Genomic DNA, 13,522 nt, shown 5'->3' on the forward strand with positions numbered 1-13,522 from the left:
ACAGCACCGGTGAGGTGCAGGATAAAGCCCTTCCTGTACTATCAGTTCTTGCAGTTACCTTGGACTTTAACCTTGGAAGACCAGTGCCAATTACATCAGTGTGACATTTTCAGTTCCCATATCAACCTCAGTTGTGGCTAGTCTGAGCATGAGAGCAATTTAATGCAAGCTAGTGGTAGTGTTGTGCTTTGGATTATCTAGAAACTGTGTTGAAGCTGTTCAGACTCACTTTACTTCAGGACTTACAGCTAACGGAGAGCGACTTGTATTCCATCAATTTAGATTAGGTTCAATCTCCCAGAGCTAAAAGGATAGTGTGCTTATATATTGTGTGACACAATCGCTGGGATAACTCTCTGCGCTTCATCGAAAACTGTCACTGAATCTTTTACATCCACTTGAGCGGGCAGACAAGACCTCGGGTTGATGTCTCAGCCAAAAGACAGCACCTCCAACAATGCAGACCTCCCTCAGTACAGCACTGAAGTGTTAGCCTAAACTACGTACTCAAGGTTGTATTCGGCTTGAATCCACAACGTCCTGGCTCAGCGATAACAGTGCTACTAACTGAGCCAAACTGATGGGTAATTATTTTAATTCTTGTTTATCTTTACAAAAAAACATATACATGGATTTTTTTTGGAGAGTTTTCAAGGAATGCCTAGAGAATGTAATCATATTCCTCAAATATAGTTTAAAATTATTTTGATACCATTTGTTCTACAACGTGATGTTCAATTGTGTAACAAGCAAAGCAATGTGCTGTTTGGAAAATGTATCCAGAAAGTATTTGTAAGTATATTAAACTAACAAGTCAAATAGTAAATGTATGCCCTGTATTTACAATTTAAGACATGTGCTAAGTCAATGATAAAACAATGACTATCATTTCAGATACATATTTCATCATACAACCATACTGATTTTTCTTCAAGCAGGTTTTTATTAATTGCACATGAAACTACGACAATTAAAATAAATAACATTTTTAAGCATGTATTGTAAACAGTATTTGCAAGAATTACATTTAACCTTGTATATATTTGCACTATTACAGTATTTGAAAACAGTTAACTCATGGGTAATCATGTATATAGCCAATTAGCAATACCAGGAAACCTCTCCACTGGAGTAGGATGTTATTGATGCTTCATACTTTACATTATTCCAGTATTAGGATATTGGGATGTATAACCATATTTCTGTTGGACTTAGTCACCATATTAAGCATATGCGGGTTTCTTTAGTGGTAAAGAAGTTATCGCCATTATAAATTACAGTAGAGTATTTCTCAACATTACCCACTTGGAATAAATCTCAGCGGTGACCCTATACAGCAGGACTCATTACATACAGTCTTATAGTATCATTCTGGGAAGAACTAGCCTGATTCAATAAATGGTGTTTAAATGTATTGTTAAATATGACTTTCAAGTACAGTCATGGATTGTGTGCTTAGTCCCATAGTTTGAGAACACAACATTTCAACCAAGAATTAGACTGTAATGATTCAGCCCTGCACACAAATGAGAGAGTCTTGATGACAGTCATGAAGAACAATATAACAACGATGGTGGTAACTGGACTGTTCTTCATGAATGTTGGTGGCAGAATTTCATTAAGAACAAAAGTGAATGAAAGAGAAACATGATCTTAACAAACATGCAGGCATAACTTTAACATGATATCACAATACAAATTTCTATACCAAAATAATGTTTACTGTCAACTCTATCAATAAATTTAGTGCATAATACTGTGCGTCAAAAATAATTTAATGAAGAATTTCTCTCTGAAAGGAAATTTATAAGCCATTAGGGTGGAGAATTGTCACTTCTTCCATCAGTTACCTGTGAGAAAAACAAAGAATTTTGTTTACTTTCATTTACATTCCAGTAATAGTGTATTTGTATTTGGACGAGATAATATGACTTGAGATTTAAGATGAACATTTTTTGGGTTAGCTTGGTATTTGACACATACAGAAACATATCACCATACTTAAGGATTTCTAAACTGGGCTACTAAGAAATCCACACAGGTAGAATTTTGGTTTCTTCAACATAGAGCATGCACTCTCTCTCTACAGGGACACTCCCCGATTACCTAAGTCCAGAGTGTTTAAGTCCAAGTTTGCAAAAGTCAAGGCCTAGGAACCTCAAGCCTACACAAAGGTACTGCTAAAGGTTAGGCAGCTAAAACTTTATCAGCACAGTTTATCAGCACAAATCAGTGGTAAGGTTTATGCTGCTTGTCCAACCAGGACCATTATACTCATTAGGGCATTGTCTTGCGGAGTTATTTGGAATCAAGTGGGACAAATTCTGGCCTCCACGGCAGGTCCTCTCCAGGCTCCATTAATGAACCAAGCTGGCTGATCAATCATCAGCAGTGCCCTGGATTACCGTGGACCTGTTTAGCTCGGGTATTGGATTAATGAGTCTGCTGCAGAGGGTTGCCTTGGTGCCAATCTTCCAATGTCATCTTGGAGCCAACTTGACCCCAAGGAGGCCCTACTCATCTCCCATGCCACTGCCAGGATTTGCTGTCAGGTGTTGGTCATTTGACAATTGAGATACACAGGTTTGAGCCCTCGCTAGGTGGACAGCAGGTAATGGGTAGGAGCACTATGGTGAGCAGCGTAACTCGCCATAAAACATGTGAGTACATTGCCACCGTCCCCCTCACCACTGTTTGAATCAAGTTTAACGTCTGGAAAACAAACAATTGTTGACTCAGCGAATAAGTGTGTCCATGTAATGTAAGTCATCCAGACCAGGCAATGTCCAGGCTCAATCCTTAGTCAATGCTGAGTTAGCTGACTGTGGTTAAGCACCAGTGGATGCTTCATTTGTCCTTGTCGGCTTCAAAGCTCCAGAGAAGTAAATAAACCATGCTTCCTGTTTCTCACTACTGTTCAGTGGCCCTGCTGGAAGTTTTTCTGTGTGGACCCTAAGTGATACAGGATGGGTAAAATTGCCCACACACTCAAAAAGTCCCCTGACACTTACTGTCTAAGGTCACCCATGGCAATTATACACTTGGGTGTGGTATTGGAGGACTGGAACCGTACTCCGCTATTGTCTTCAAAAAGGGAGGTGAGGAAATTGAAGGAGAAAAAGAGTAGCTTAATAACAACAAAAAAACTCACCATAAGTGGGATTGGCACCATAATCTGCTTCCAGGGCTTCAGCAAAGTCCTCAGGCAGCTGCCGTATATTTATATTTTCAATTCTGTGTTAGATCACAAACAATTTTCAACTCCAAACCAATTTTTAAAATCTTAAACCTAATCTTAACCCTACTGGTACTTTTTTTTATTTTGCCTATATTAGTAAAGTATAGTAAGTATATGTAATGTAACAGTGAGAATTTTCAGCCTGTTTTTAGTTCTGTGATGGTTTCAGAAAACAGAGTAGTAATACAGTATACAGTAGGTAGGTGTGAGCAGATTTTATGGCCAATTTTCTCTCCACCTCCTCTCCTGAATGTGTTGCCCCCTTGCTGGGGTACAAGGGCTCAAATGGTCACTCTTCATGCATGAGTCTAGATAGTAAGTATCAGCCGACTATGTTACCATGAAGGATATCACAGCTGAGTCCCATTCTGTTCTTGCCTGATACCCACACACTCTTCCACTAGGAGTCTGTTTCCCCCTTCCAATCCCAGGAGCACCAAGGCCAATTGTTGCAGCACCCCCCCCCCCCCCCCAAATAATTGGGCACAGACCACGGATTGAAAACCTAGAGCACTCCTGTCCTGTACGGCTGAGCTTTAGCGGTTTAACCGTTGAGGACGTGAAGATTATGTTTTAAACCTAATTTAAAACTTGTTTCTAAACTTACATCAATCATGTTATTAAAATAATTGAATTGTAAAATCACTACTGCATAAAATAACTGCAGGGCCACTGAACTGTAGGTGGAGGGATGTATGTGAAGCTGGAATCCTGGGTTAAAAATCCTATGAATAACTGTTTTTGCTGCTGTCTTGCTCAATATAGGCTGATCTTCCATCTTTGTTGAAGTCAGCTCCCAAACTGGAGAGGATGACATCTTTATAGGAGAGCAAGATCATTTATCATTCTGGTTTTCTTGGAAAATTTTAGATGCTCCTATAGGAAAGGAGTTCCTTGCTTTCATCAGACTGTTTCAAAATAGCCAATTAAATATTGTAGGGTACTCTTTCTGTTGATCTATAGAATATACTTTTCTCTGCAGTTTCTCCCCTACTTTGAGGAAGGCACTGGCACTTGCTAGGATATAGTTCCATGGACATTGCCATTCTCCTAGCACTTCATTCTTCATATATCAAGCCAGACATTGAGTATTGATAGACACCCAACTGATTCCAATTCCATTCTCACCTGATGACCACACAAATGTACTTTAAGAAAGGGGTCAATGAATTCCTCACTGCGACAAATTGTAGTGTCTCAACTGCTGTCCTAACTAAAGCCAGCCAGCTCAGCAAACACTACGAACTGAACCTGGAACGTCTTGTTCTATATAGCTTAGTTCTACACTGGATGGTAACTTTGCCAGTTGGCCATAATAGAGCAATATGATTTTTTATTTGTCTTATATTTTTAGCATAGGCTACTTTCTAATGGTTTTAAGTATCAAAATCAATAATCTTTAAGTAACAAAATGAGAGTTTGTGCACATTGTGTTAGGAGTGAAACATGACACTTATCAATGCCAATTAGCTTGCCCTATTAATTATACCTTTGATTGCCCAGAATTGCAGCCAAGTATTTTCTAATTGCCATCTGCCGCTGGTATCGAGAATAGGTATCTGTAAAGATGTCATCAGAATGTCTCTTGGCTAAGAGCTCAGGCTCTTCCTCAAGGCTACTATCACAATTTAAAAAAGACAAAATTATTCCCAGATGTTGTAATGGTTTGAAGATTGTAGTTGGAAGTTGTGTTACTTAACTTACATCACATATATTAACATTTTTCAGTCCCTTAGTAGGGAAGGACCTGGAGGCTATTATCTACATTTTTCATTGTTTGCAGCCACAGACACGAGGTAACCAAACCAAATTTATTTTTATAAAGCACAAGTGTCATATACTGAAATATATGTATTATGCTGAGTAACACATTCAGTTTACAGTGAAATACATACATTATACACCAAAGCTACAGCTACGCTACATAAAAACCATATACATTATGTATTCAAATAAACTCATTGTATGCTGAAAATATGGTTACATGTACACCCCATACTGAGATGAATTGTTAACATGCTGTGAGTGAAGGCATTTAGGTTACAGTTTTCTCAAAGAATTTAATAAGGTTGGTCAAGCATGACCTCCCCTTTTGAAATCTGTGCTGACTATTCTTTATTATATTTTCCATTTTCTAGATGTTTTCTGTTACACTTTTGAGTAAAGATTCCAATATCTTTCCTACCACCAAGTTTAAGCTAACTAGTGTACAGTTCCCTGGATTTACTCTATCTCCATTTTTGAATATATAAATAATATTAGCTGTCTGCCAGTCCTCTGGCATTATTCCTTTTTATATTGAATTTTTATTTATATATATATGTATCTTTATACATGTATACTAGTGCCTCTTCCCTAGCCTCTTTGAGAATGCGTGAATGCAATCAATCAATCAAGAGGCCAAAATCTGGGGTTTTAGCCTCTCTAAATTTGTCTTGTTTATCAATTATCCCCCTCCTTTCTATCTTAAATGTCTTGATATCCTTTTTAATCTCTTCTTCTAATGTCCTGCCCACCTTGTTAGTCTCCCTGATAAAAACTGAGGCAAAGTAAATTTTCGATACTTCTGCCATTTCACTATCATTACCTGTGAGTTTATATTATGCATCCCTTTGTAGCCCTACTCCTATTTTAATTTTCTTTCTGTTACTTATATGTCTATGGAATACTTTACTGTTTCTTTTTATATTCTTTGACTATTTCCTGTTATAATTCCTCTTTGCCTTCCTAATTGTTTCTTATAAACTTCTTTCCTAATCCCTTCCTATTCCCTTTTGTCATCCATATTCACAATGAGACATCTGAGTATTCCAGGACGTTTTGGACGTCTGTAATTAAGCTACCATCTTATACTTTTTAATATTTATGTGGGTGTAGTAAAACATATTAGATTTCAAAATTAAATGTGGACGTTTTTGATTTTAAAGGGAATTTTCTTTTGATCAAATATTCTCATGAATATCACTTGGGGCAATTAACACCATGTTATTAGAAGGTGAGAGAGAAAGATCGAAACTGAACAAAAGATACAGCATAACTAGCTAGAAAATAAAACTGAAGGAAGCTGGAAAAGTGTTAACTCACCCCAGTCTTTTCCCCATAATTGTCTGCAGAAATTTTCTAGCGGAGATCTGGCCCAGGACCTTCCTGTAGGTGTTGGTGAAGATTGCGTCCGCGTGCCTTTCAGTTCTGAATGTATAAGTAAACAGCAAGGACTCTTAAAGCCACATTGAAATTAATTCACTTACAATAAAAAGTGGACTTAAATTTTTTTAAAGTAAAGTCCATGGGACAAGCAGACCACAATCTGAGAAGCATTGTTGATTTTTTTTTCATAATACATTTTAATCATTGCCCATTAGAACCAAAATGGGGCTGAACACATCACTGTAACTAAGGCTAGATCATATAGCAACAAACATGCAGTGATCGTGCTTATGTTGAAACGGTGAAAGAAAAAGTGCATTGGATGGAAAACTGATTTAATGAGAAGTTCACATTAGAAATGTAAGACGAAATGATACATGCAAACTCCTTAAGTGCAATCAGGGGAGTGAAAAAGACAATTTTGTGGGGGCATTGGTTAGGTCCTACTTGCGACAAGTGCCAGAATTGCCCCTGATCTCCCAACACTTTATACTATCTCTGATACACAGGCGCATAAACATTGATATTGCCCAGAAAGTTGGACTTTAGAAATGAGGAACAGTCATTCAGCCAGAGTGATGGGTTAGTTTGGTTATTTTTTTTATTCATTCATGGGATGTGGGCATCAATAGCAAGGCCGGCAGTTATTGCCCATCACTAATTGCCCTTGAGAAAGTGGTGGTGAGCCACCTTCTTGAACCGCTGCAGTCTGTGTGGTGAAGGTGCTCCCACTGTGTCTTTGTTGTAGCGGTTTGGTACAACTGAGTGGCTTGCTAGGCCATTTCAGAGGGCAGTTAAGAGTCAACCACATTGCTGTGGGTCTGGAGTCACATGTAGGCCAGACCAGGTAAGGATAAGCTATTTCCTTCCCTAAAGGACATTGGTGAACCAGATGGGTTTTATATAAAAAAAACACTGGACATAACTAGCAAACGGCAGAATATACCTCAAGGTGTTGGGAGGATAGTTCCTTTATATAATGAATTGGTGAATCCGTTTATAAATATGTTTAAGACTTGGTTACACAGCACAGAGGAAACCTATCCTGAATGGATAAAGGGTGAAATGATGTATGGGGCAGTTAGGTCGAATGGCTGTTAAAGACACAGATATAGGTATAAATGTGTCTGTTAAAATGCATCGTTTGGGCTGACATTGTCTGGACTCACCGTTTTCCGGTGGAGTCCAGGGCGGACTCATCGTCCTCATAGACCCCTCTAGCTTGGACCACGCCGCTCTCCTCCGCTGGGGAACTGAGCAAACTCCCCAGGGTCGACCTGTTAGCAAATCTACAACCAGAGACAAAGAAGCGTCCTCTTTAATCCATCGATTAACTGCATGAAGCAGGCTATGAATAGCAATCTGTAACTAAGTCTAAATAGACTTTGAAGTCTAAATGATTAAAATCACCACACAAAATGTGATCGTATATCAACCAATTATGTCAGATTTATCTATTAATGTTTGTGATTAATCATATCCATGTCTTAATACAGTAGGGATTCTAAATGTATTTTCACATTTATTCATATATCAATAATAATTAGAAAATCAGGTCTGAGTAAGAAATGGAACAAATACTAATATTTCCCCTTGTATTCTCCATTCAGAAATGTTATACTGTATTCTCGATCTTGCTTACATTTCTGCAGAAGTCTTGCGGTCGACTGTTAAGATGACTCTGAGCGGAGGAGTTTTATCCCCGATGAAAACATACATGTTTGTTTGACAACTTTCGCCGGTTCAAATTGTATAAAGCCCACATCAAAACCAGCAAACATATTATAACAGAACCATATACCACAGGGAGGGAAAATGATACTTTGTGACTGGAGAGGCAAACTTTATAACGTGACGTGATTTTATTGCTATCTCCAATCCAAAATGCAAACAAGTTTAAGTTCTGAAACTCTGTAGACAATTTAACTCCAAATATAGTCAGGGTTATATTTAAAATGTCAAATTTCTCTCCAATACGCTTAGATTATCCTGTAGAAGTGGTTTGATGTTTGCAAATAATTCTGCCGAATGCTATACATGCGGCACTGATTTACACAATCTATAGTGCAACCGCTATCGCCAAACCCACCTTAATGCGGGATACACCGGTGAGCATACTGTGTGTACAGTAAGGCAGTAGAACACCAGGAGGGAGGCTTTGCCCAGCATTGTCTGTTACACAGAAGAAACGGTAACATAAATATGTTTATAACACTACCGAGAATCAGAGAATGGTTACAGCACAGAAGGAGGCCATTCGGCCCGTCGAGCCAGTGCCAGCTCTCTGCAAGAAGAGCTCATTCAGCTAGTCCCGCTCCCCCGCGCTTTCCCCGGAGCCCTGCAAATTTCTTTCCTTCAGAGAAATAAGAAAAGGTTGAAAATGACATGGAATTGTACAAACCGTTGCTTAAAAAGTTTGATGTTTAAGTATGATGTTGAAAGTAGTGGCACAGCCTAACTTACCGTTGTGGGTTTCGGCAGTGACACGGCGGCTGGAGTCGGGTTTGCCGTTGCTGGAGTGCTCGGTGCTGTCAAAGCGCTTTCCCTCACAGCTGCATTTATAGTGCTGCTAAAGCCCAGCAATAAACAGCCCTGCTGTATGGGAGGGAGGGAGGGGGCAGCGCCCCACTGGTTACATCAGGTGTGAGACCGACTCCCACACAACAGGCGTCATCCAGCCCGGCTTCAAATGCAAATAACATCTTAAATTTCGGATTTACAAAAATAATTGTACTCACCTTCGGAATATTTGTCTCTCTCCCTGGTAAAGTATCGAGGACATTGGTATATACCTGTTGCTTAAAGCATTTTATTAATAGTTGCAAGGATACTTCGAACGACTTATTTTTCTTTCTTGACACAATTTGATTCTGAAACATCATAGATTGCTCTTTGAAAGAGCCGACCCAGACTCGATGGGCCGAGTGGCCTCCTTCTGTCCTGTACTATTCTATGATTCTATGATTATACAACGCCCATAACTGATACCGTTATCTTACATCACATGCAAGTTTCTAAAAGTTGCGGGGGTACTTGAGAAGTTAAACCTTTATACTAAAAATCTACAGTGCTCCGAAGTTAGAGAAGTAAAATGGACAAAGCAGAGATACAAAGAAAAACTATTGTGGATGCTGGAAATCGGGAATAAAAACAAGAAATGTTGGAACTGCGCAGCGGGTCTGTCTAAAAATATGAAAGAGAAAACTGCACCCCAAACTTTACTTTTTCCCCACATTTTAAAATTTCAACTGGATTCCATAATAGAAAAAAAATGAATGAAAAGACGATTCTCCTATGTGGAGAACACGTGTGTGAAAAGAAAACCTGTCTGTAGATAGATTATAATCATGATCTTCTGAAACTGAATAAAGAATGTACTAACATTACCAGCGGAATAGTAACGTGTGCATCACACGGCAAGCTGAAATACATGTACAACTAGATGATTATTTAAACATTCCTTTGACTATTAAAAGTATGCACAAAGTACCATACATTCATCGTTTTTTTTCTTTGAGAAAATCACCAAATAGGACAAGAGAACAGAGATGGTTGTGGTGGTCGGAGGATATAGAAACATAGAAGATAGGAGCAGGAATAGGCCATTCGGCCCCTCGAGCCTGCTCCCATTCAATGCGATCATGGCTGATCATCCAAATTCAGTACCCGGTCCCTGCTTTCTCCCCATACCACTTGATCCCTTTAGCTTTGAGAAATATATCCAACTCCTTCTTGAATATATTTAATGAATTGGCCTCTACTGCCTTCTGTGGTAGAGAATTCCACAGGTTCACCACTCTCTGGGTGAAGAAATTCCTCCTCAATCATCACAGCCCCAGGACATCACTGCAAGAGTTCCTCAGGACAGTGTCCTAGGCCCAACCATCTTTAGCTACTTCATCAATGACCTTCCCTTCATCATAAGGTCAGAAGTGGGGATGTTCGCTGCTGATTGCACAGTGTTCAGTGCCATTCGCAACTCCTCAGATAATGAAGCAGTCCATGCCCGCATGCAGCAAGACCAGGACGACGTTCAGGCTTGGGCTGATAAGTGGCAGGTAACATTCGTGCCACACAAGTGCCAGGCAATGACTACCTCCAACAAGTGAGCATCTAACCGCCGCCCCTTGACATTCAATGGCATTACCATCGCCGAATCCCCCACCATCAATATCCTGGGGGGTCACCATTGACCAGAAACTTAACTGGACCAGCCACATAAATACTGTGGCAACAAGAGCAGGTCAGAGGCTGGGTATTCTGTGGCGAATGTCTCACCTCCTGACTCCCCAAAGCCTTTCCACCATCTACAAGGCACAAGTCAGGAGTGTGATGGAATACTCTCCACTTGCCTGAATGAGTGCCGCTCCAACAACACTCAAGAAGCTTGACGCCATCTAAGACAAAGCAGCCCGCTTGATTGGCGCCCCATCCACCACCTTAAACATTCACTCCCTCCACCACCGGTGCACCGTGGCTGCAGTTTGTACCATCTACAACATGCACTGCAGCAACTCACCAAGGTTTCTTTGGCAGCACCTCCCAAACCCGTGACCTCTACCACCTAGAAGGACAAGGGCAGGAGGCGCATGGGAACATTACCACCTCCAAGTTCCCCTACAAGTCACACACCATCCTGACTTGGAAGAATATCGCTGATCCTTCATCGTAGCTGGGTCAAAATCCTGGAATTCCCTCCCTACCAGCACTGTGGGAGTACCTTCACCACATGGACTGCAGTGGTTCAAGAAGGTGGCTCACCACCACCATCTCAAGGGCAACTAGGGATGGGCAATAAATGCTGGTCTTGCCAGCAACGCCCACATCCCATGAACGAATTTTAAAAATTTCAAAATCGAAAGATTTTGCTTTAGGTTTTAATTATGTTTTGCTCTGCTAGCTCAAATTACCCCTTCTTCAATAAGGCTGGTGACATTGAAGATATTCTGTGCACTTATAGGGAAAGTGACTGTCCATACTGTGTGCACTTGCAGTGGTGACATTACTGGTACTCGGTATACTTACAGTGCCAGTGAGGGGAAGGGTCATCTCAATCTATAAAGAGTTTGAGAGAAAATAAATTTAGTGCTTCCAAATTATTATTTAATGTATTTATTATTAATTATAAAACAAGTCATTTAAGGGCAAATTCATAAAAGGAACTAGAGTCCCAACTCATGTAGTGAATGCTGATATACTGTACCAATATTTACACCAGGAATTATGCATATTTCTGCAAATTCCCCTAAAACTCAAAAAGCAACAAATCTAGAAAGCCAAAAGCAAAATACAGCGGATGCTGGAAATCTGAAATAAAAACAGAAAATGCTGGAAATACTCAGCAGGTCAGGCAGCATCTGTGGAGAGAGAAACAGAGTTAATGTTTCAGGTCGACGACCCTTCATTAGAAAGCCCCCTACAGACAATGTGAGGGAAAACACAGTGGGCCAGAACTTCAGGACCCCACGGGTGAGTACGCGCTGGGTACTCACGCGTAGGCCCAACGAACGTGTCGGTTTCGTGCATGCACTGCGCATGCGCAGGAAACCGGAACTTCCGTTCCCTTAAAGGAAGGGGTTCACAGGTCGAACGCGTGCGCCGGAGAGGCAGCGCGTACGTCTGGAACTTCCGTTTTTTTGCAGGTTTCTCCACGAGGGTAAGTCTCCAGGAGGTACGCTTGTAAAAAGCAGTCGCAAGGCCTGCTTTTAAAAAGGTAAGTGGTGAATTAAGTTAAATTAAAACATTTTTTCCACAGATTTATTATTTTTAAATACTTTAAAGAAAAGTAAGTTTATTTTTAGCCCCGTTAGAAACTGTAATTAATTTTTTCAAAAATTTTAATTATTGTTTAAAATAGATATTTTATGTAATTTATAGTTATTTTAAAAATGTGATTAAAAAAAAAAATTATTTGAAGTTTTAGTGATGTTTTGGGGCTGAATTGTATTCATAGATTTGACAGCTCTTCCTGTCAAATCTATGAATACAGATTCCCTGCTACCATTGGCTCTCCATGGCCCATGTGATCCCAGGGGACGCTTCGAACTAACTGCGCCCCTGGGATACGCAAGCACTGCCCAGGATTGAAATCCCACGTGGGCCCACAGCACAACGGCCGGCGCGCTAGGTAAGTGCAGGTGGGAGGCTTGCACCTGCGGGAAGCCTCCAACCCGAATTTCTGGGCCAGTATCTTTAAGACCATGCACTGTTATATATCTACATAAAATATCTACATTGGATGTCTGTCGATCAGGTAATATCATTGGAAATATTCAAACCCAGTAAAACTGTGCAAAATATAAGGCGATTATTTTGCATGCACGTCCTAACATTCTACATAGAACTGTTAACCTGACTTCCTCCTTTCAGAAGCTGGGATATGTGCTGTGTATTTCCAACCTTTTCAGATTTTGCTGTTACGCGAGTGCTATTCTCTCACACATTCACACTTTTGTCCAAATTTAATTTCCCATTGGAGAGAAATAACTACTATATAACCTAAGGGTGTATATATACTGTGGCTGCCCATCAAAGAGTATCTGCTGGCCATGATGTGCTGTTGTTAGACATTTGAGTGTAGTTATACTATCACTTTCATGGTGATGTAAAGTGATTACAAGTGTACAAGAATCTAGCAGTGTAACTTTTGTGCCAATACTGGGCACCACACCTTAGAAAGGTTATATTGGCCTTGGAAGGAGTGCACCGCAGATTCACCAGAATGTTACTAGGGATCCAAGGGTTAAATTTTGAGGAGATATTACATAAACTAGGCTTGTATTCCCTGGAATATAGAAGGGTAAGGGGTGATGTCATAGAGTCATAACGGCACAGAAGGAGGCTATTTGGCCCATCGAGTCCGTACCGGCTCTCTGTAGAGCAATCCAGTCAGTCCCATTCCCCCGCGCTATCCCCGTAGCCCTGCAAGTTTATTTCCCTCAAGTGCCTATCCAGTCTCCCCTTGAAAACATTGAGTGTCTCTACTTCCACCACTTCCGTCGGCAGCGAGTTCCAGGTCCTCAACACTTGCTGCATAAAAAAGTTTTTCCTCACATCCCCCCAGTATCTGTTGCCCAAAACCTTAAATATGTGTCCCCTAGTCCTTGTACCATCAATTAGTGGGAACAGCCTTTCCCC

At 40.3% G+C, this 13,522-nt stretch overlaps 1 protein-coding gene across 4 annotated transcripts; it reads right to left on the minus strand.

Moving 5' to 3' along the window:
- Positions 1 to 923: 923 nt before the first annotated feature.
- LOC147108776 (glucagon family neuropeptides-like) lies at positions 924 to 11,902 on the minus strand. 4 transcript variants are annotated; one of them, XM_086005601.1, is made up of 7 exons: positions 11,878 to 11,902; positions 8,475 to 8,557; positions 7,555 to 7,674; positions 6,323 to 6,427; positions 4,728 to 4,856; positions 3,152 to 3,234; positions 924 to 1,850 (listed from the first exon to the last, which is right to left on the minus strand). In XM_086005601.1, exons 2-7 carry the CDS (start codon positions 8,552 to 8,554, stop codon positions 1,843 to 1,845), a joined length of 525 nt encoding a protein of 174 aa, XP_085861727.1. In that variant the 5' UTR covers positions 8,555 to 8,557; positions 11,878 to 11,902; the 3' UTR covers positions 924 to 1,842. The 4 variants fall into 4 exon arrangements, with proteins under 4 accessions (XP_085861727.1, XP_085861725.1, XP_085861724.1 ...); XM_086005599.1 differs by lacking the exon at positions 11,878 to 11,902 and adding an exon at positions 11,411 to 11,434 and having other exon boundaries at positions 4,728 to 4,853; XM_086005598.1 differs by lacking the exon at positions 11,878 to 11,902 and adding an exon at positions 11,411 to 11,433.
- Positions 11,903 to 13,522: the final 1,620 nt, after the last annotated feature.

Source organism: Somniosus microcephalus, chromosome 13 (genome assembly GCF_052327205.1).
Source record: "Somniosus microcephalus isolate GS21.2 chromosome 13, FLI_Smic_1.0, whole genome shotgun sequence".
Classification (NCBI taxonomy): domain Eukaryota; kingdom Metazoa; phylum Chordata; class Chondrichthyes; order Squaliformes; family Somniosidae; genus Somniosus; species Somniosus microcephalus.